Source organism: Trachemys scripta, chromosome 1 (genome assembly GCF_013100865.1).
Source record: "Trachemys scripta elegans isolate TJP31775 chromosome 1, CAS_Tse_1.0, whole genome shotgun sequence".
Taxonomy (NCBI): Eukaryota; Metazoa; Chordata; order Testudines; family Emydidae; genus Trachemys; species Trachemys scripta.
In genome coordinates this window covers 340,968,921-340,992,952 of record NC_048298.1, presented here as the reverse complement: position 1 = coordinate 340,992,952, position 24,032 = coordinate 340,968,921, and the positions used below count along the sequence as shown (strand labels likewise).

Sequence of the window (24,032 nt, the reverse complement as noted above, 5' to 3'; positions counted from 1 at the left end):
GCTCATGATTTGGTCTATGAACTCTAGTTGTGCTGTTTTCCCAATTTAATGCTATGTCATTTACCTCATGTTATTAAACATTTTCTGCTACACCGAGGCTCTGTGCTTGCGAGAGGGGAAGTATTGCCTCTTTGAGGCACCCAGGGGTGTGTGTAAGATTTTTCCAGGTCACTGGGTGGGGGCTCGAGCTGGTTCTGTGTCACACTGTTGGGAAGGGACCCTATGTACTGAACCCGGCTCTTGCTACTATCAACTTGGCCTGGCAGAAGGGTTACACAAACAGGCCTAAATATCTATATCCTAACTATATATATATTATGCCATAAATATAAAGGCAACAATATATATGCCATTATGTGGTGTGATTGAATGGGAGTCCTTTTCATTTGACTTTTTCCCATCAGATCCTACCCATATTTTTTCACCTTCCATCCTCTCCTTCTCATTAGGATATAGAGAATCTCTATTAATAGATATATGGTATGCTCTCCTTGAAACAGACTGGGAACTGTTAACATCTCTTTGTCACGGTTTTACACACAATAGCTCCAAGGTTTCACTTGGTGAAACATTTTCTGAAAAGTCCAGAAAAGACAGAGGTGTGGCCTGGGCTCCAGCGAAGAGCGAAACTCAGGTGCAGGACAAGGAGGAGCATAAGAGAGTTATACATAATATTACCTCAGAATCCCCCTTCCGGGACAGTCACCCAGCACGGCATCTACCTGAGACAGGAAGTGGATACTCAGAGTTCTATCATTTCTGCATTTGGCCTTTCGTTATTTTCAGTTAGAGTCCGACAATTGCTATGCCCCTGTGCATTCTATCAGGGTGTTACCCCAGCAGCCCAGCGAAGATCATTGAAACAGTGACCTTGTGAGCTAGTCCATTGTTAAAGATGGAGGGGAAGAGAAGTTTATATAATGAAGATATCACAAGCTACTGTGAGTGGCACCCAAGCTCTACAGAGGGGCAGCGGAGCCCACAGAGCTCTGAGGCAGCATCTGATCCCTCGGAAGCACCTGGGGCTGTTCACCATCAGCAATAGGTTACTGGGCTAGACGGCCTCGGATCTGATCCACTAGGACAGGGTTATTAAGTGAACACAGTAAAACCATTTGAAGGTGGGAAGTGCTGTCTGCAGGGGGGTAAGTTGTGTATTAAGCAGTTACATTCCAGCTGAGCCCAATTTAAACCAGTGCCTTAGAGGTGAAAAGCTGAAAATAGTATCACCAACCCTGTGAGAGACCAAGTCCATCTTGGGGGATAGAATATAAATCTCTTTTACAAATCCTATTCAATAGTTAACTAAAGGGAATATCTCAGGCAAATGTCTGATACAGAGACTTAAGAAGGTGGAAACTAACGAGAGGAAGAGGAACATTCACAGCTGCAGATTCTCTGTGAAGATCAGGAAACCCTGCAGGGAATTGGGGAGTTATAGGTATATTACATATACTGTCACATGAGCCTGAGACGGACAGTTCCTGCACTTCTATTGTCACATTCATTTCTCTCCAGAACACAACTCTGTTAATGAGCTTACATTGTACAGATCCCTGTGCAGTGTGTGGCCCCTCCCCTCCCCCCCGTTCACCGGCCCAATATGAGGTTGTACGAGATAGGGGAAGCCTGCTTGTGACTTTTTACACAACTTTAGGGAACTGGGCCTGAGGCTTCTTTGTGTGCTCTGCGTTGTGTCAGGGTGTGTTCACCATAGAACAGGATTACAATCCAGCGGCCTCCTCTCTGCTTGCCTGCTACCCACTCCCAGCTCGGTGACTGCTGAGACCCCAGGCTGTGGGGGGCAGAGGGTACATCCTGGCAGGAACCAGGAAGTTCTCCCAGCATGCTACAGTTTGTAGTCCACAACTTGTAGTTCCCAGGGCTGCTGTTGAAGGACACTGGACTGTGAAAAGAGCAAGAGAGTATAATTCTGTGTTTATACTTCGGTCAGGGGTGTGAGCCTGGGCAGCTGGCAAATTGGCTGTGTCTGCTTTTGGTATTTGGGTGGTTCAGGTAAGCCCATAGATAGCTCAGTTGGGTGTGTGGCACCATCTGCTGTCGTGCTGGGTGATAACTGGGTCGGGAGAGGATGAATCACCAACAAAGCAGTGTGAAAAAAGGCCAGCCTAGCTAGGTGGTTAGAAGGGTGTGTAGCAGTTTTCTCGGCTCCCAGACTGCACCCTGAGTGTGAAAATGTGTCACACTCATACTCTTCAGCACCCACATTAAGCCTCCAGACATGTGTGACACAAGAATGGGGGAGGGTCTGTATCCCAAACAAAAGAACCAGATGTAGCAGTTGTTTGACTCCTTTCCCACCATGTTCTCACCCTGCAGGGCACAGCTACCTAAAGTACCACCATAGTGAAATGGCCTGAGGGCAACAGATTAGTGAAATTCTGAGGCTGTTCTTTCATATAATGTGGGACAAAATGTGAGAGGAACTCCAGGTCATTTTGGCTCTGGGAGTGGTGAAGGAATCACACAGTCAGTGGAGAAGACCCGTGGTTCTAGTTCTGACATAAGTTAACACAACCCTTTTCTGCATAAGCTTTCGTGGACTACATCCGAAGAAGTGGGCTGTAGTCCACGAAAGTTTATGCTCTAATAAATTTGTTAGTCTCTAAGGTGCCACAAGTACTCCTGTTCTTCTTTTTGCGGATACAGACTAACACGGCTGCTACTCTGAAACTTTTCTGCGTGGATTTCTGAAAGATCAACACACTAATAAAATGTTATGCTTATTCGATGTGCTATTAGAACAGTTGGGAGCTGCCAGATATATATCCCCTTGAGGTCTCACAAAAGGATACTGGCAAGTAACTTTGATGCCATAATCCTAGGAGAAGAAAGCCTTTTCCACCCTGTCATAAACATAGAGATAAGAGTAACATAGAATTCTGCCTGGGAATCTGTTCTAAATCATTTTACCTGTAAAGGCTTAAGAAGCTCAAATAATCTGGTTGGCATGTGAACAAAAGGACTAACAAGGAAAGAAGATATTTTCAAATCTGTGGTGGGGGAGGTTTTGTTTGGGCTCTCTTTGTTTGCTCCCTCTCCAGATGGAGAGGGAGACCAGGCAGGTAAAACATCTCCTGAAAACATACCTGAAATGATCCATTTAAGATTACAAAAATTGTAAGTAAAGGCAAGGAAATGTGTTAAATTAGCTTTTGTTTTAGTTTGTGAATTTTCCCTATGCTAAGAGGGAGTTTTATTCCTGTTCTTTTTTTTTTTTTTTTTTTTTTTTTTTTTGTAATTTCGAGGGTAGGCTCAGAGGGGATTCCTCTGTGTTTTATTATTTTTTTTTTTTACCCTGAAAAGTTACCTTCCATCCTGATTTTGCAGGTGTGATTCTTTTATTTTTTCTTTAAATAAAGTTCTTCCTTAAAGAACCTGATTGATTTTCAGTGTCCTAGAGACAAAGGGTCTGGTCAGTACTCACATTATTCTCAAGCCTCCCCAGGAGAGGAGGTGAAGGGGTTTGGGGGAATATTTTGAGGGAATGGATATTACCATTGCCTGGGTGGTATGCAGTGATACGCTGTTATGATCAATTGAAAATGATTTTGGGTCTTGTATGTTGTGGCAGTATTCCCATGCATAGTACAGATGATAGTACATTACACACAGAAAAGAAAGCAATTGTTGGTTGTTAGGCTGAACAGTCTGCAAGACTCAGTTTCCCATGAGAATCTGAGCCCTGGGAATTGGCAAATCATTTCACTCCCAGGGGAGGCTCTCAAGCTGAAGTTTTCCAGGGTCCATTTTCTCTTCTTCCTGCTCGCTGATCTTGCAGTTGAGGGAATTGTAAGTGAGTCCTGACCAACCTGAGAGTCCACAGGGACTGTTCAGGTGAATCATAAAGGTCGTTGTCTGGCATGCTGAGTCTCAGACATTTGAGATTCATATGCTGATTCTCAGGGCTCTGCCTTCCTGTCGCTGTAAGATTTCCTCTCTCTTCTGAGCAGGATTTAGGTGAGTTGATTTTTTCTGCATTAAAGTTAGTGCTAAGGGCTCAGGAAAGGTTCCAGAGTTCAAGTCAAGAACCATTTGGCCAAGAATTCACCAGGAGAGACACTTGAACTGTTTAGTATTGTCAGAAACAGGAAGGGATTGACCTGGTAAAATTGGAACTACAAATATCTTGGAAATAGTTTAGACAAATATTTGTTTTTTCAGATCAGTTCCTTGTCAATTACTGAGTCCTTCTATCTATCTCAGTAGCTTCCTTTTGGGGGCTGTGTGGTTTTCTCTCTGGTTCACTCAAGTTTTCCAATTCAGTAATTTCACTGTGCTTTAAGGAAGTGCAGCCAAAGCCTTTGCAGTGGGTATCTGGGTTACCAGAGGGTTCCCCACAAGAATGGTTTGCACAGTTGTCAGATTCTGCTTTCACATTCTGCCTTCCGTGGCCACTCCAGAGAGGAAAATCGGGACTCACATGTTTTGGAATCCCTATCTTTCATACCCGGTCTCAGAATGCCACATAAACTGGGGCTTTCCTTCAGACTCAGCACCCTCTGTAGCAGACCTGAAGCCATGATTTTTACAGCTGGGAGCTAAAAGTTAAACACTAAGGGTGAATCTGGTCCCAATGGCAAAACTTCCAAAATGTCCAGGAGACCACCCTAAATCAACACCTAGGAATGGCCTGATTTTCTCCAACCATGAGCCTCCAGTGACTTCAACTGAAGTGGTCCCTTGGCCTCTAAGGATGGGTAGCTCATTTGAACTGAAAAAAAAAAGAACTGCCAAGAGAGAAGAGTTGCTGAAATCTCAAACTCACAGGCTTAGAGGTTCAAAACAATTAGAATCAGTCAAGATAGATCACATCCACCACTTTCCCCATATACACAGTGCCATTTATCATAGAAGGCAATCAGGATGGTTAGCCATGACTTGCCCTTGGTGAATCCATATTGACTGTTCCTGATCACTTTCCTGTAGTTCCCCGGGTACTCCTTCTTCCCTTTTTTAAATGTGGGCACTATATTTGCCTTTTGACAATCATCCGGGATCTCCACCGATCGCCACGAATTTTCAGAGATAATGGCCAAAGGCTCCGCAATCACATCAGCCAACTCCCTCATCACCCTTGGATGCATTAGATTTGGACCCATGGATTTTTGTATGTCCAGTTTTTCTAAATAGTCCTTAACCTGTTCTTTCACCACTGAGGACTGCTTACCTCCTCCCCATACTGTGTTGCCCAGTGCAGCAGTCTGAGACTTGACCTTGCCTGTGAAGATGAAGGCAACATTCTCTGAAAATGTCCACGCAGTGTGCAGAGGCGGTCAAAAAAGCAAACAGGATGTTAGGAATCATTAAAAAGGGGATAGAGAATAAGACTGAGAATATATTATTGCCCTTATATAAATCGATGTTACGCTTTCATCTCGAATACTGCGTACAGATGTGGTCTCCTCATCTCAAAAAAGATACACTGGCACTAGAAAAGGTTCAGAAAAGGGCAACTAAAATGATTAAGGGTTTGGAACGGGTCCCATATGAGGAGAGATTAAAGAGGCTAGGACTCTTCAGCTTGGAAAAGAGGAGACTAAGGGGGGATATGATAGAGGTATATAAAATCATGAGTGATGTGGAGAAAGTGGATACGGAAAAGTTATTTACTTATTCCCATAATACAAGAACTAGGGGTCATCAAATGAAATTAATAGGCAGCAGGTTTAAAACAAATAAAAGAAAGTTCTTCTTCAAGCAGCACACAGTCAACTTGTGGAACTCCTTACCTGAGGAGGTTGTGAAGGCTAGGACTATAACAGAGTTTAAAAGAGAACTGGATAAATTCATGGTGGTTAAGTCCATTAATGGCTATTAGCCAGGATGGGTTAGGAATGGTGTCCCTAGCCTCTGTCTGTCAGAGGGTGGAGATGGATGGCAGGAGAGAGATCACTTGATCATTGCCTGTTAGGTTCACTCCCTCTGGGGCACCTGGCATTGGCCACTGTCGGTAGACAGGATACTGGGCTAGATGGACCTTTGGTCTGACCTGGTACGGCCTTTCTTATGTTCTTATGTTCTTATAAAAAAAAGCACTGAGTACTTCAGCTTTTTCTACATCATCTGTCACTATATTGCCTCCCCATTCATTAAGGGTCCCACACTTTCCCTGACCTTCTTGTTGCTAATATACCTGTAGAAACCCTTCTTGTTACCCTTTAAATGCCTTGCTAGCTGCAACTCCAATTGTGACTTGGCCTTCCTGATTACACCCCTGCATGCTCTAGTAATATTTTTATACTCCTCCTTATTCATCTGTCCAAATTTCCACTTCTTGAGAGCTTCCTTTTTGAGTTTCAGCTCACTGAAGTTTTCTCTGTTAAGCCAAGCTGGTCGCCTGCCATATTTGTGAGTACACAGCCAGTGTTGGGACCTTTCCTGGCCCAGAGTGTGTTTAGTAGGTATCAAGGTCTCTTTTCCCTGGAAAGCCACAGAATTACAGCATGGTGTCACAACCTTTACTCAGTTTGTTCCCTGTTGTTTTTTGTTGTTGTTGTTATGTAACTTCAGGCATTTCCCCTGTGGAAAGAGTCATTGATCTTTGCAGGACACTGCACCCCACTTCTTCATAGTCACATGATTATGGTATGATTATAGCATAATTATGATACATTTTATGCAAGATGGGCCATGTAAGATGTGAATGGAAAAGTTATGATTTTCTGAATATGATTATCATATCTGTATGCATGTATCATATTTGAATCTCAAGTTATGAACGCTGATTATGTGTCTGTATTTCAAATGTAGTTAGACCTGGGTACAGCCCACTAGGCAACATTCTTTCAGTCTAGTTAGCTGGATGGGAAGGGCCTTTTCAGGACAATGAGCCATTAGGGAAGACAGTAGGCCACCGGAAAAAAATTATCTCCAACCTTCTGTGCCTTATTGGAAATGCTCCAGACAGTCATTAAGGAATGGAGGTTTTGTATTTACAAGAGCATGTGACCTGGTCACATAACTCTGGACTCCATCTTGGGATGTCTACTTTTACCGCAAACTGGTGTGAGAACCAAATTTTGAAACAAAGCGTTTCTTGACATTTGTTAAAGTTATATAAGGCAGGAGGTGGACATCATTGTTGGTTCTACACTCCGCAAACAAGAGGACTCCTAGAAACTGAGGGAAAAAGACTGAACTGGACCCAGGCTAAAGGAATTTCTAACCCATATATGCAAACCTGAGAAACCGCAGCTTACTTAAATCATTTGTTTTATTTTTTAATGCAAACCAAGTATGCCTTTAAGTGAAGTGTCCGGGGGGAAAAATTTCAGCTTGGTTACCAGAAGTGTGCTTTCTCCTCTCCATATTGAGGGAGGGGTGAACCGGGAACAAATTCATACTGGATGGAGTTTGGACCAGGGCAGGACAGTAAAAGTTTGGTATTGTAGGCTAGGGAGCTGATGGTTATTTTGGTTGTATCCTCTCTATTATTGGTTCATGCAGTGGCTGGTCAGAGAGCCTGCATGTAATTGCCCCTCGGTGTATCCCTGCCTGTGTGAATGTTGGTGGAGGTGCAGGACCAGGAGTGGGTCTGCAGCTTGTCCCAGCAGCACAATGAGAGAGGGAGCCCAGGCTGGTGAGTCAGTGGGCTCAGTAGTTCTCCAGTTCTAGGTGTCATGCTGGGGAGAACCCGTCATACTTTGCTTCTCAGCTACTTAAATATACCATCATACTGTGACCCCTGTCTCCATACTCTCCATCTCCATCCCAGGCTGCCTCGATTCCAACAGCATGCTGGTCACCAGTTTGTCCTCCATGCTCCGCAGTCATCCTTGGCTCCAACAATCTCTGAGCCGCCTCACTCTTCCGACAACTCTTCCTCTGCAGGGTGTGAGGTGCCTCCCATCACACCTACTCCCTTGGTTGGGGAGCAATCAGTGACTGTATCTCACGGGTGAGAAATCTCACACACGAATGGCAAATGCCAGGACACCTGTGCAAGCTTGTGTCATTGTATCCATACACACTGTGTGCTGCTTCCAGGGCTGCTACACAGGAAGACCTCACAAACTGAGGATTATGCGCATTATATAATGAAAGCAGGTAAATCTGGGACATGTGAGGGCCAAGATAAATACAGCTACCACATGCAGTAGCCAATGGTAGCAGCCTGAAACAGTGGGTCACTGGGAAATGGACATTAAAACCAAGATGCTCTGGGACCATTTCTAGCCAACTCTGTTAGTCATTAATGGCAAAAGTTGTACATTCATTCCTCAGTGTGGAGATTGTATGGGGTCAAATCATTATTTTTATTTTTATGCCATCTCCAAATTTCATCGATATTCAGGCATGAGCAGGGTAAGCAGCTGAATTGCTGGCCCGTGTCTCTGCTTACACTTGTCAGACAAGGCTGGGTGCCTGAAAGAAAGTGTCTCGCAAGAAAGAACAAAGGAAGAAACTGAGGTGCAGCCTTGTAGTCTTAAATACCAAGAACTTTTTCCCCTTCATGCCCACTCTGCTGAGCACTAAGTCAAATCCCAGCACGATAAGTCTGTTTCCATAGGAGAAACTTGGTTCCTTTCCAACATAGGAAATGCATTGTGTATCAGACCTGTCCAGGTGCTGTAGAAGAAGGCGTAAGAAACCCACCAATAGATGTGTGACTTGACTGTGAAGAGGGTGTCACCCTAATGAATAACACTGAGAGATTGGCTTGAACCCTGAAACATGTGGACATATGGATTTACCAAAATATTTATTTAGCTGTAACTGTTGTGACTAGATAATCTCTCTTTCCATGTAAATGTCCAAACTCTTCCTGTTTCTTGCTTACCTCATGGACTAAACTACCTTTCTACCAGTCAGTATTTTCTAGATTTTCTCATATCCCCTGCTATTCATCTCCTTTCTAAGGTAAGAATCGCACAATTTTCAGTCACTCTGTTCATGACATTTTCACCAGATCATTGAGCATTCTCGTTGCCCTTGCGTGAACCCATCTAGATCTGCAAAATCCTGTGTGAGAAGAGTTCCCAGTATTACACAGAGGAGTCCAGAGGAGGGTGAAACATTGACTGAGTATTTTCATGGCATTCTATTTTCTGCAGGATTCTCCATCCCATTGCTCTTTGAAACCAAAGTTTTGTTCAATATCTCTCTGTGCTTGCACTGTGAGCAGGGTTTCATAGAGCTGTGTTTTGTGATACCCAGATCCCTGTTCTGAGTTCATACAGTTAAATTAGAACATTGTTACATGTTTGAGGAGTTCAAGTTTTTCCCTCCAATAGGCATACAGGTTGCAGTTATTGACATCAAAGTTCATCTGCCATCATGCTGGCCATTCACTGGCTTGATTAGCTTTCTAGATATGTAATAACTATAAAATATTTTCAGTTCTATTTCCTATAAAGCAGGTAACCCACCTCTCTATGCTTCTCCCCCTTCACAGGCACCTTGAGTATTTCCGAGGCCGTTAGACCCATCTAACAACTCATGGCAGGTATGAACCTCACCCCCTCTGATCCTTCAAGTTTCATCCTAATGGGCATCTATGGCCTGGAATCTTCCCATGAATGGATTTCCATCCCGTTCTCTATATCCTACATTATCGGCCTGCTGGGAAATTTCATGCTTCTGTTTGTTGTAGGCAAAGAGCAGACCCTGCACAAGCCAATGTACCTGCTGCTCTGCATGCTGGCCCTCACAGACATTGCCACGTCTACCTCCGTCGTTCCAAAGGCACTGTGTATATTTTGGTTCAATTTGAAAGGCATTACTCTGGGTGGCTGCCTCACCCAGATGTTCTTCCTTCACACAATTTCGATTATGCAGTCAGCCATCCTCGTAATAATGGCCTTTGATCGCTATGTTGCAATATGTAGCCCTCTGAGATACACCACTATACTCACCAATGTTCAAATAGCTAAGCTAGGGCTTGTGGGTTTGATAAGAGCCGTTCTTTTCTCTCTGCCCATGCCCCTGTTCCTGACCAGGCTGCCATTTTGTGCAAACCGCATTATCCCCACCACGTTTTGCGAGCACATAGCTGTGGCGAAGATGTCGTGTGGGGACATTACAGTCAACAAAACATATGGCTTGGTGATAGTGTTTCTAGTCATTGGGTTAGACCTGACACTCATTGCCCTGTCCTATGCTCTAATCATCAGGGCTGTTCTCAGAATCTCCACCAAGAAATCCCACCAAAAAGCCCTCAACACTTGCACAGCACACATCTTTGTCATGATGATATATTATGTTCCCGGCCTCTTCTTCAACCTGACACACCGTTTCGGTCAGGGCATTGCTCCCCACATTCACATCATCTTGAGCAACCTCTATCTTCTTCTTCCTCCCATGCTCAATCCTATCATCTATGGGGTCAAAACCAAAGAGCTTCGTGACAAAGTGTGCAAATACACCTGCAGAAGTTAATTGCTGTGGGGCCACTGCTTTGAAACCTGTGTGACAAGAGGGGAAAGGAGAACTCCTTGTTAATCTGGGGTGCTCTGTCCCATTTTGGCTGAGCTCAGCATTGTGCAAGTTTCCAGTCTGAGAAGTTCCTCACACCTAATGTCTTACCACTCTATCACCAACCACTGCTCTCTCCATTGCTGAGTTCCCACTCTCTGACCATCACCTTGTCTTTTACTTTGTCACCCATCAGACCCCAACCCCACACACCCAGTCACTCGGCTTTTCCATAACTCCTAGAATACCAGAAGATATTGCAACTTTCTGATGCAACGTGGGTTTTCCATTAATGTGGACAAACTCCTACTGGGGCTTGCAGCTTATATTTTTTTATTCAGAACTGTACTAGGTATCTAACTAAAGCTTTCATTTGTTATTTGATGTTATAGACCAATGTGTTTATTAAAAAAAGAAAAAAAAAACTTTGTTTAAAAAATAGGGCAGCTGCTGTGGAGAAGGGTCCTGCCACCAAGAGCCTGAGGGCGTGTGGCCACTGCCAGAGCAAGTGTCTGACCTGCGGTATCACTGCAGGACAGGCACGGACTGGGCAGCAGGCTTGGGACATATGAGGAACTGACAGTGAACTTTCCTTCCATCCCAGAGACAGCTGTTTGTGATGTCCCTGTGCTCACACAGTGCGGTTTCTTCTTTCCTTGAACCTTTTCCATGTTTTCTTATTTTTCTTACAGTTGCTTTTTAATAAATTTTATTTGGTTAGAATTTAATGTAGTGATCAGTGGGTCAGGGAAGCGTCCGGTGTGAATACAGTACCCTGGAGTTAGGACAACCTAGGCCCTGTCCTAAATGAACATGATGAGACTCGGGGTTCAGCCTCCCAGGAATCCTAGTGTGATGTTATGTGGGTATAATATAATACCTCATTGAAAGGTGACACAGGGCCAGAAAGAGTTAATTAACTCATAGACTGACATGACCCATGGTTGAACTTAAAAGACTTGTTAGGAAGATATGTTAATGATAGTTGGGTTATTGCATTAGGTTAGAATAGAACTTTGAAATGCAGCCTGCATTGTTGGAGATAGAAGGGTAGATGTTTGCTCAGGTCTTGTCATGTGAAGAAACAAGTCTTGTCTATTACTATAGCTTTGATTCAAAGATCAAAATAGGAATATTAACATTTATGATGACACTTCAGTGAAAGAGTATTATTGTCTATATGTCTCTTTGAAGGTTGTGGTAACCTGTATATAAACTGTTTAATTGATAAATTATCCTATCCTAATTGCATGGTGTTTGGGAGACAGAAAGTTAAGCCTATTGTTCTCTCAGGCTCCTGGAAATGTGTAAAGACCCTGCCACACAATCCTTCTTTATCTCAGATCTGCTTTGGGTTTCAATAGGGGGAAACCCTAAGCCATAAGAATTGAGATCCCCATCACTGGCTGAAGTCACCCTGAATATGGACATCAAACTATAACCAATAGACTATTTTTAAAAGAACTTTGGCAACTACAAACTCATAATCTCTGCTATGCATCTGGACCTCAAGAACTGAACTCATGTCTGTATGTATATTGATCTTTCAACCAACTGTCTCTCTCTTTCCTTTTTTAATAAATTGTAGGTTAGGTAAGAAGAATTGACTATAAGTGTGTCTTTTGGGTAAGACCTAAATTATAATTTGACCTGGGTATGTGGCTGATCCTTTGGGATTGGGAGAACCTTTTCTGTCATATGATGAGATTAGATTTCAGAAATTATCATCATACGTTTGACAGGTGTGCCTGGATGGATGCCTGAGGCTGGGTACTTTAAGGGAACTGCATTGTTTGGACTTCTGAGTAACTAGTGAGGTAATACAGAAGCAGTTTTGTGCAGGCTTGGTAAATCTAAATATTGGAATATCCTCCAGCTTCTGGGTTTCTCTGCCCCCTTCCTGTGTGCAGTTTACCATGATTGAGTGACCTCAGCTGCTCCCATGGGCACAGTTGTTACACCTGGGCCCAACCATGTCACCATTATGAGGATTCTGCCACCTGGGACAGTGGAAGGGGTGTCCTTGAGGTCATGCAGGGCTTCAGGGTAAAGGGACTAGGAGTGGGGACTCAAACCCTTTCTGTAGCCATTTCCTCTGTGGTACAGCAGAAGCCAGGAAAGTTCCCCACCATTGTTCTCCACTTGCATTACAAACTGCTGGGTGGGATTTTAGTGACCTTTAACGAGATGTGTAACTTGTGAAATCTTCAGATAAGTGAAAAAAACTGAAATGTGTAACTCTGGGGAACACACTTTCTGCATAAGGTGAATTTTAACATCACTGCTTGAGACTTCTTCCCAAAGAAGGGTATCATATAAAACCTTTTGACTGTACTATTTTATGAAGGGGTTAGAGCAGTAAACCTGACATTGTTTATTTGCCCTTTTGAAAATCATAACAAATGGAAGCTTGGTCAAGGAATTGACTACACTGTGATCACTAACCAGTATGAATCACTCCTTTCTCACCGGCTATTTCTACACTGACACTTTCTGTGCTAAAACATTTGTTGCTATGGGGTGTAAAAAACAAACAAACAACCCTGAGTGACAAAACTTTTAGCAGTAAAATGTGCCAGTGTAGACAGAAAAATCTTCCACTCCTCATTCGGGGTGGTTTTCCAGTAGAGTGAGCTGTGTAGACATAGACTCCAATTTCAGTTTTTAGACACAATTGAGGCACCCATAGAAATATTTCTCTTAGCAAAAATGCCATTGAAACTTATGAGCCTTTAGCATTAAAGAAATTAAGGAAAATTTTAGTTTTCTTTTTCTCAATGTGCTCCAAAGAATGATTCTGCAAATGGTAAATGCTGTTTCAAAACTGCTACAATGCAAAGACACAGACCTATATAAAGCAGCAGGATTACTTCCCAAAGCCTCTGAACTTGTAGCTACATTTCAAATTGACTTCAAAGAAGCCAAATGTGCATCCAATAAATTATCAGAATAATGGGGCAGACAAATCAAGTCTGGAGAGAAGTGCTTGAGAAAGGCAAAACGGCCAGGGAGCAGCTCCTTTTATGGCAGACCAGGGAGGAGAGCAGACCTGCTACCAGTAGCTCCAGGGAAGATGAGCTGAAGGAAGGCAGAATCTCCCCCTGAACAACTGCCCAGAGATCCCTCCCTGTGCAAAGGGAGGGCCAATTGCAGGGACAACCTGAGAGGGAAGCATTCATCTCTCGTACCTACGTGGGGCTTGATTGATCCCCTTTATTTGCTGTTTGGATTACCACAGCATGGGAGAGCCCTTGGACTGAGCTGGACCTTGGAGTACAGGCCATAACCCAGGAAGAGGCAGTTGCTGTCGAAAAAGAAAGGAGAAAAATCTTGTTACATGCACTCACCAGAAGGTGCCTTGGAGGTGATGAGACACCCTTCATGCTGCCTTACCCCAGACGGAAGCTGTGATAGATACAGTCACAGAGACCCCCTTGGGACTGTCACCTGATGTGCTGAAATTACCACTGAGCCCATTTTCCCTGCCAAGCTGGTCCCCCAGAACCCTGTCTGTTCAGCCAGACACAGCAGCCTTGCAGGTAAGCAAAACCATTCGCAGCCAATTGTCCTGGTAAATGGGAGCCATCAAGTTCCTAAAAACTCATTCATGGCCCTTACTTAGCATAATTACAATAGGATCTCAGATTTATATTTCATATTCCTTACTTTAAATATCAGAACGATACAGACACACGAATAGGAAAACCACTTTCAGTAGATTGCTAGTTTTCCAATGATACCTTACATGGGACGTTTTGCATAAAGCATATTCCAGTTATGGCATATTCATATTCATGAGCATATTTTCATAAAGTATATGGAGTGGATTGTCACAGAGACCTCGGGTCATTCCCAGGGAGCTGGTAGGAAGTGGCTGAGGGAGGGCCACCTTACAATTGCTGTGGGAATAATAGGCCAGGTGAGGCTAAATCTCCGCTGTGGTACAGCTGCTATCCTGCTGCCTTTGAGAGAGTGAGTGCCTGGGCCAGGGTGGACCCACCTGTGCTCTGTCCCTGATGCCACCTCCTGCTTCTAACCCTGTGTCCCCACCTGTGCTTCACCTCTTCCTGTCCCTCCTAAGCCCATCCACTGAGGCCACTGCTGCTTCTTGCTGAATCCTTCCTCTTCCCCTGCAAGAGGACCCCACAGCTTACCCCTCGCCGAGTCTCTCCCCTCCTCCACCCCGCATGCTCTCCCCAAGGTGTCAGTGCATTTCCTGAGTCCCACCTCTCCTCCACCCAGTCCCTTGTGGATGCCCCACATGCCGGTTGCTGAGTCCCTACTCTCCCACACCCTGACCCACCTCTCCTGAGGTCCTTAACGCCAGCCACTTCCAGTGAAAAACTTAATCTCATTTAAAAGTGGGCTCTGGCCTCCTCACCCCCTGCATTTCAGCCCCCTTACCTGAGTTACTCCAGCATCGGCAGGTTCAGCAGCAGGACGAGTCCCACAGCTGGGCCAGGTGTTGGAGCCAGACATCCACCAGACAAAAGGCTGATAAATGCCATGGGCAATTTAGTGGTGCAAAGTCCAAAGAAGGAGAGAAAGTGAACTAGGGCCACTAGAATAAGCAAAGTTGTGTCTCGGTCTTTCACATTTACATTGGAATATTACAAGACATTTTCATTTTCTGAGTACAGTGAGCAGGGAGACGTTTTCTGCTTTCCTTGCAGACAGTTTTCCAGTGGTTTGAGAGACTTTCCATGTGCCAAAAACGGAATAAGACACTGGAAAATATAGGGAAAATGCTTCAGAAACAGATACAATCTGCCATACACAAACAGTGTTCTGACAGGTGGCCAGTTTTTTTCCAAACAATCAAAAGAAGCGGGCTCTACAGTGGCACAGTTATCAAATTCTCACAAGATGTTGTTACATAAAAAGAGAGACTATGCTGCAAGAATCAGCAATGCACTTCCTTACCTGGCTAATCAAGGAATTGCACTGCGGGGTTAGGATGCAAGAGGAAAATCAGCAAACGGGGGAAACTTTCCAGAATTATAGAGTTTGTTTTCACTGTATGATGAAGTATTGGCAAATAAATAAATAATTAAATAAAAAAACTAAAAAAACCCTAAGTGATACTTTCAATCTCAAAAGCCGCTCAACTCAAAATGAGCATTTAGAAATTACTGCTGAATTTGTGAAAAGCAGAATCATTCAGAAAGTTCAGGAACATGGATTCTGTACTGTTCTTGGTGACAAAGAATGCAGTTTTAAACAGGAAGAACTGACATTCTGTTTGAGATACACAGAAAATCTGCAAAAACAATGAGGAACCCTGTGGCACATTAAAGACTAAGACATTTACTTTAGCATAAGCTTTCATGGGCTGCAGCCCACTTCCTTAGAGGCATGAAGTGGAAGCTTCAGTTTGTCAGGTATATATACACATGCAAAGATGGGTGTGTTACATTACTATGCAGAGGACCAGTGCTAAAGAGGTCAATTCAATCAGGGTGGATGTGGCCCACTCCCAACAGTTGATAAGAAGGTGTGAATACCTAGATAGAGAGATACCATTACATGGTGTGATTGAATGGGACTCTTTTTCATTTGACTGTTTGCCATCAAATCCTACCCACATTTTGTCATCTTCCATCCTCTCCTTCTTATTAGGCTATAGAGAATCTCCATTAATAGATGTATGGTATGCTCTCCTTGAAACAGACTGGGAACTGTTAACATCTCTTTGTCACGGTTTTACACACAATAGCTCCAAGTTTTCACTCTGTGAAACACTTTCTGAAAAGTCCAGAAAAGACAGAGCCAGTACCTTCAACCAGCACGGCATCCTCCTGAGACAGGAAGTGGATACTCAAAGTGCTATCATTTCTCCATTTGTCCTTAAGTTATTTTCAGGCAGAGTGAGACGATAGCTGTGCCCCTCTGCATCTTACCAGGGTGTTACCCCAGCAGCCCAATGAAGATCATTGAAACAGCGACCTTGTGAGCTAGTCCATTGTTAAAGATGGAGCGGAGAGGAAATTTGTATAATGAGGATATCTACAAGCTACTGTGAGTGGCACTCAAGCTCTAGAGAGGAGCCCACAGAGCTTCGAGGCAGCATCTGATCGCTCAGAAGCACCTGGGGCTGTTCACTGTCAGCAATAGGTTACTGGGCTAGATGGCCTCGGATCTGATCCACTAGGACAGGGTTATTAAGTGAACGTTTGTAAAACCATTTGAAGGTGGGAAGTGCTGTCTGAAGTGTGGTATGTTGTGTATTAAGCAGTTACATTCCAGCTGAGCCCAATTTAAACCAGTGCCTTAGAGGTGAAAAGCTGAAAATAGTATCACCAGCCCCATGAGAGACCAAGTCCATCTTGGGGGATAGAATATAAATCTTTTTTACAAATCCTATTCAATAGTTAACTAAAGGGAATATCTCAGGCAAATGTCTGATACAGATACATACGAAGGTGGATACTAACGAGAGGAAGAGGAATATTCACAGCTGCAGATTCTCTGGGGAGATCAGGGAATTGGGGAGTTATGTGTATATTACATATACTGCCATTAGGGTGACCACATGTCCCTTTTTTATTGGGATAGTCCTGATTTTTGTGTCTTTTTCTTATATAGGCTCCTATTAATCCCCACCCCCGGCCTGATTTTTCACATTTGCTGTCTGGTCACCCTAAGTGTCACATGAGCCTGAGACGGACAGTTCCTGCGCTTCGGATGTCACATTCATTTCTCTCCAGAACACAACTCTGTTAATGAGCTTACATTGTACAGATCCCTGTGCAGTGTGTAGCCCCTCTCCCCCGTCATGTTCACTGACCCAGTATGAGGTTGTATGAGATAGGGGAAGCCTGCTTGTGACTTTTTACACAACTTTAAGGAACTGGACCTGAGGCTTCTCTGTGTGCTCTGCGTTGTGTGTCAGTGTGTGTTCACCTCAGACCAGACCCACACAGATAAACCACCAGGAACAGGCTTTATTCTGTAAAGAACATAGAACAGGACAATAGTCCAGCAGCCTCCTCTCTGCTTGCCTGCTACCTGCTCCCAGCCAGTGAGTGCGGAGACCCCAGACTGTGGGGGAGCAGAGGGTACATCGTGGCAGGAACCAGGAAGTTCTCCCAGCATGCTACAGTTTGTAGTCCACAACTTGTAGTTCCCAGGGCTGCTGTTGAACCACACTGAACCGTGGGTTACAAGTGCAAGACAGTATAAATCTGCGTTTATACTTCAGTCAGGGGTGTGAGCCCGGGAAGCTGTCAAATTGACTGGTGTCTGCTTTTTAGGGTGACCAGATGTCCTGATTTTATAGGGACAGTCCCAGTTTTTGGGTCTTTTTCTTATATAGGCTCCTATCACCCCCCATCCCCCATCCCCATTTTTCACACTTGCTGTCTGGTCACCCTACTGCTTTTTGTATTTGGGTGGCTTAGGTAAGCCCATAGATAGCTCAGTTGGGAGTGCGGCGCCATCTGCTGTCATGTTGGGTGATAACAGGGTCGGGAGAGGATGAATCACCAACAAAGCAGCGTGAAAAAAGCCAGCCTAGCTGGGTGGTTAGAGGGGTGTGTAGCAGTTTCCTCGGCTCCCAGACTGCACCCTGAGTGTGAAAATGTGTCACACTCATACTCTTCAGCACCCACATTAAGCCTCCAGACATGTGTGATGCAAGAATGGGGGAGGGTCTGTATCCCAAACAAAAGAACCAGATGTAGCAGTTGTTTGACTCCTTTCCCACCATGTTCTCACCCTGGCAGGGCACAGCTACCTATAGTACTACCATAGTGAAATGGCCTGAGGGCAACAGATTAGTGAAATTCGGAGGCTGTTCTTTCATATAATGTGGGACAAAATGTGAAAGGAACTCCAGGTCATTTTGGCTCTGGGAGTAGTGAGGGAATCACACAGTGAGTGGAGAAGACCCATGGTTCTAGTTCTGACATAGGTTAGCACAACCCTTTTCTGCATGGATTTCTGAAAGATCAACAAATTAATGACATTTTATGCTTATTCAATGCAGAGAGTAGATTAATTATTAGAACAGTTGGGAGCTGCCAGATATATATCCACTTGAGACCTCACAAAGTAACTTTGATGCCATAATCCTAGGTTCTAAATCATTTTACCTGGTAAGGGCTTAAGAAGCTCAAATAATCTGGTTGGCACGTGACCAAAAGGACCAACAAGGAAAGAATATATTTTTAAATCTGTGGTGTAGGAGGTTTTGTTTGGTCCCTCTCTGGACAGAGAAAGAGACCAGGCAGGTGAAACATCTCCTGAAAACATACCTGAAATGTTCCATTTAAGATTACAAAAATTGTAAGTAAGGGCAAAGAAATACGTTAGATTATCTTTTGTTTTAGCTTGTGAATTTTCCCTATGTTAAGAGGGATTTTTATTCCTTTTTTTTTTTTGTAACTTTGAAGCTGAGCCTAGAGGGGAATCCTTTGTGTTTTAAAATTTTTTATTGCCCTGTAAAGTTACCTTCCATCCTGTTTTTGCAGGTGTGATTCTTTTACTTTTTCTTTAAATAATGTTCTTCCTTTAATAACGTGATTGATTTTCAGTGTCCTAGAGACAAAGAGTCTGGTTGATACTCACATTATTCTCAAGCATCCCCAGGAAAGGGGATGAAGGGGTTTGTGGGGATATTTTGGGGAAATAGGGACGCCAAGTGACACTTTTCCTGAATGTTTGTGTAAATCACTTGGTGGTGGCAGCACTACCATCCAAGCACAAGGAAAGGAATTGTATCTTGGGGAAGTTTTAACCTAATTTGGTAGAATATAATCTTAGGGGGTCTTTCATGCGGGTCCTCAAATCTGTACCCCAGAGTTCAGAGTAGGGAGGGAACATTGACATGGTGGTAGCACAGTGGGATCATTTTGAACCAGAAGCACAGACCTCAGGATTTGAAAAGGACACATTTTTTCCTTTTAGCTGCTTGAAAACCAGGGAGGGATTTTTCAAAATGACTTCTTTTTTTTTTTACCTGAGAGCTGCTGGAGTTTTTAATTCGTTGCCTGAAGGCAGTGGAGTTAAGCTACAGCAAGGGAATTCACAAGCTGATTTTTTTTTCTTTTTTAGCTCTCGGGCTAGGCTGCAGTAAAGGCAGGAAGGTTCGCAAATATGGCAGAAAGTGAGGTCCAAAAAACCCCAAAAAACAAAACAAAACACTGGAATTAGCCAGATTGGAAGCTGAAGAAAAAAAGAAGGAACATGAAAGACAACTGGAATTCAAATGAATGGAGATTGATGCACAAGTGGCCTGAGAAATTGCCTGGGTGGTATGCAGCGATACACTGCTACGATCAATTGAAAATTATTTTTGGTCTTGTATATTGTGGCAGAAGTCCCACACATAGTGCAGATAATAGTACATTGCACAGAGAAAATAAAGCAATTGTCAGTTGTTAGGCTGAACAGTCCGCAACATTACGTTTCTCCTGAGAATCTGAGCCCTGGGAATTGGCAAATCATTTCATTCCTAGGGAGGCTCTCAAGCTGAAGTTTTCCGGGGTCTATTTTCTGCTCTTTCTTCTTGCTTCTCTTGGATCCAAGGGAGTTGTGAGTAAGTCCTGGCCAATCTGAGAGTCCACAGGGACTGTTCAGGTGAATCATAAAGGTAGTTGTCTGACGTGCTGAGTCTCAGACATTTGAGATTCATAGGCTGATTCTCAGGGCTCTGCCTTCCTGTCGCTGTAAGGAGATTTCCTCTCTCTTCTTAGTGGGATTTTGCTGAGTTGCTTGTTTCTGTATTAAAGTTAGTGCTAAAGGCTCAAGAAGGGTTCCAGGGTTCAGGTCAAGAACCATTTGGGCAAGAATTCACCAGCACAGAGATTTGAACTATTTAGTATTGTCAGAAACACAAACGGAATTACCTGGCAAAATTGGAACTACAAATGTATTGGAAATAGCTTAGACAAATATATTTTTTTCAAATCAGTTCCTTGTCTCTTACTGTGTCCTTCTATCTATCAAAGTAGTTTCCTTTTGGGGGCTGTGTGGTTTTCCCTCTGGTTCACTCAAGTTTTCCAATTCAGTAATTTCACTGCACTGTAAGGAAGTGCAGCCAAAGCCTCTGCAGCGGGTATCTGGGTTACCAGAGGGTTCCCCACAAGAATGGGTTGCACAGGGGTCAGATTCTGCTCTCACATTCTGTCTTCAGTGGCCACTCCAGAGAGCAAAATAAGGGCCCACGTGCTTTGGAATCCCCATCTTTCATACCCGGTCTCAGAATGCCACATAAACTGGGACTTTCCTTCAGACTCAGCGCCCTCTGTAGGAGGACCCGAAGCCGTGATTTTTAAAGCTGTAAGCTGGAAGTTAAACACTAAGGGTGAATCTGGTCCCAGTGGCAAAACTTCCAAAACATCCAGGAGTTCACCCTAAATCAACACCTAGGGACGGAACTAAATGACCTGATTTACTCCAACCATGAGCCTCCAGTGACTTCAACTGGAGTAGTCCCATGGCCTCTAAGGATGGGTGAGCTCATTTGAACTGAAAAAAAAAAACACAGAAGAGAAAAGTTGCTGAAATCTCAAACTCACAGGCTTAGAGGTTCAAAACAATTAGAATAACAATTTTTTGTATGGAGAGGGGTTTGCTCTCTCTATGTCCTTGTGTCTCCGATTCAGCAAAGAATGAGAAGTAAAAAAATCAGTAATAATATAAGCATGTCTCTGGCTTATTGGAAATCATGGAAATATCACCTGGAGAGGTACAGGAATGTGCGATGTGTGTGTGTGGGAGCAGGGGGTGGGCCAGCAGGAAATACAGTATAGAGATCACAGTGTCGTGGAGTCCTGAAATGAGGCGATATAGAGAATGAACATCCTGCCTACTGCACAGACCAAAGATGCGTAAGGAGGCCTCCTGGGGCAGGAGAATGTCTCAGACTGTAATATATTGTGGACCACACTGTAGCAGATTGTCTCTGATACCATGCCTTCTCTCATGAGCAATCCCACTACAGCCTCGTTACACCATGCACAATTGCCAACACGGAAAAGCAGCCTCAGAAAGGGGTGTCTGGGTTTCTAGGGGGCTGCAATATGTTAAAGCTTTGTATAGTTTTGAGGAAGAGTTACTCATGCTGGCTCCTTTTAGTCTCCACGTCCTCTCTTCCTGCCACCAGGTTAGTCCATCTCGCCTTCCCTGCACGGACTGAGTTGCTGCTGGGATTCCCTTTGTCCCCAGAAAGGCAGTTCAGGCTGATCTCCCCCTTTTCCTCAGTGCAGGCAGACACTGAATTTAACCTAGTCTGAATTTAACCTCATTCAGTAAGGGTCCCACATTTTCCCTGACTTCTTCTTGTTGCTAACATACCTGTAGAAACCCTTCTTGTTACCCTTTATATCCCTTGCTAGCTGCAACTCCAATTGTGCCTTGTCCTTCCTGATTACACCCCTGCATGCTCTAGCAATATTTTTATACTCCTCCTTATTCATCTGTCCAAATTTCCACTTCCTCTAAGCTTCCTTTTTGAGTTTAAGCTCACTGAAGATTTCACTGTTAAGCCGAGCTTGTCGCCTGCAGTATTTGTGAGTACACAGCCAGCATTGGGACCTTTCCTGGCCCCGAGTGTGTATAGGAGGTCTCATGGTCTCTTTGCCCTGGAAAGCCACAGAATTGCAGCATGGGTGTCGCAACCTTTACTCACTTTGTTTCCAGTTGTTGTTGTTGTTGTTATGTAATTTCAGGCATTTCACCTGTGGACAGAACCATTGATTTTTGTATGACATTGCACTCCCCCCCCCCATTCTTCAGAGTGACATTATTATGGCATGATTATAGCATAATTATGATACATTTTATGCAAGATGGGTCATGTAAGATGTGAATAGAAAAGTTATGATTTTCTCCTCCATGCTCCCCAGTCATCCTTGGCTCCCACAATCTCCCAGCTGCTCCACACTCCCCAAAGCTCTTCTTCTGCAGGGTGTGAGGTGCCTCCCATCACACCTGCTCCCTTGTCTTATGAGTAAGAAATCTCACACATAATTGGCAAATGTCAAGACACCAGCATAAGCTTCTCTTGTTACAACCATACACACCGTGTTGTGCTCCCAGGGCTGCTACACAGGAAGAACTCACAAACTGAGGACTATGCACCTTATATAATGAGAGCAGGTAACTCTGGGACATGTGAGGGCCTAGATAAATACAACTGCCACATGCAGTAGCCAGTGGTAGCAGCCTGAAACAGTGGGCCACTGGGAAATGAACATTAAACCTCAGATGCTCTGGGACCATTTCTAGCCAACTCTGTTTGTCATTAATGGCCAGGGTTGTACATTCATTCCTCAGTATTGAGATTTTGTGGGGTCAAATCATTATTTTTATTTTTATGTCATCTCCAAATTTCATTGATATTCAGGCATGAGCAGGGTAAGCAGCTGAATTGCTCGCCCGTGTCTCTGCTTACACTTGTCAGGTAACATGTCTAACTTATGTCTCAGACAAAGCTGAGTGCCTGCAAGAAAGTGTCTCTCAAGAAGAAACAAGGTAAGTAACAGAGGTGCAGGCCTGTAGCCTTAAATACCAAGACCCCTTTGCCCTTCATGCCCACTCTGTTGAGTATAAAGTCATAGCAAAGCATGATAATGTCTGTTTCCATGGGAGAAACTTGGTTCCTTTCCAACATAGGAAATGCATTGTGTATCAGACCTGTCCAGGTGCTGAAGAAGAAGGTGTAAGAAACCCACTAATAGATGTGTGACTTGACTGTGAAGAGGGTGTCACCCTAATGAATAACACTGAGAGATTGGCTTGAGCCCTGAAATACGTGGACATACAGATTTTCCAAAATATTTATTTAGCTGTAATTATTGTGGCTAGATAATCTCACTTTCCATGTAAATGTCCAAACCCTTCCTGTTTCTTGCTTACCTCATGGACTGAATTGCCTTTCTACCAGTCAGTATTTTCTAGATTTTCTCATGTCCCCTGTCATTCATCTCCTTTCTAAGGTAACAATCCCACTCTTTTCAGTCACTCTGTGCATGACATTTTCACCAAATTATTGATCATTCTCATTGCCCTTGCATGAACCCATCTAGATCTGAAATAACCTGTGTGAGAAGGGTGCCCAGTACTACACAGAGGAGTCCAGAGGAGGGTGAAACATTGACTGACTATTTTCATGGCATGGTATTTCCTGCAGGATTCCACATCCCATTCCTCCTGAAACACAAAGTTTTGCTCAGTTTCTGTCATGCTTGCACTGTGAGGCAGGGTTTCACAGAGCTGTGTATCATGACACCCCGATTCCTGTTCTGAGTTCATACAGTTAATTAGAACATTCTTACGTGTTTGAGGAGTTCAAGTTTTTCCCTCCAATGGAAACACACATTGCAGTTATTGACATCAAAGTTCATCTGCCACCATGCTGCCCATTCTATAAATTGATTGGCTATCTAGATTGTAATAACTATAAAACATTTAATGTTCTATTTCCTATAAAGTGTGTAATCCACTGTTATATGCTTCTCTCCTTTCACAGGTGCCTTGAGTATTTCTGAACCCTTTACACCCATCGAACAATACACAGCAGGTATGAACCTCACCCCCTCTGACCCTTCAACTTTCATCCTAACGGGCATCTATGGCCTGGAATCTGCCCA

General features: G+C 43.8%; 1 protein-coding gene across 1 annotated transcript; it reads left to right on the top strand.

The window, feature by feature from the left end:
- The first annotated feature begins 9,462 nt into the window (after positions 1-9,462).
- Positions 9,463-10,401, top strand: LOC117885483 (olfactory receptor 52D1-like). Its single transcript, XM_034786790.1, has one exon. It carries the CDS (start codon positions 9,463-9,465, stop codon positions 10,399-10,401), a length of 939 nt encoding a protein of 312 aa, XP_034642681.1.
- Positions 10,402-24,032: the final 13,631 nt, after the last annotated feature.

Coding starts and splice junctions, on each gene's coding strand:
- LOC117885483 (XM_034786790.1), top strand. CDS start 9,463: ATGGCAGGTATGAACCTCACCCCCTCTGATCCTTCAAGTTTCATCCTA.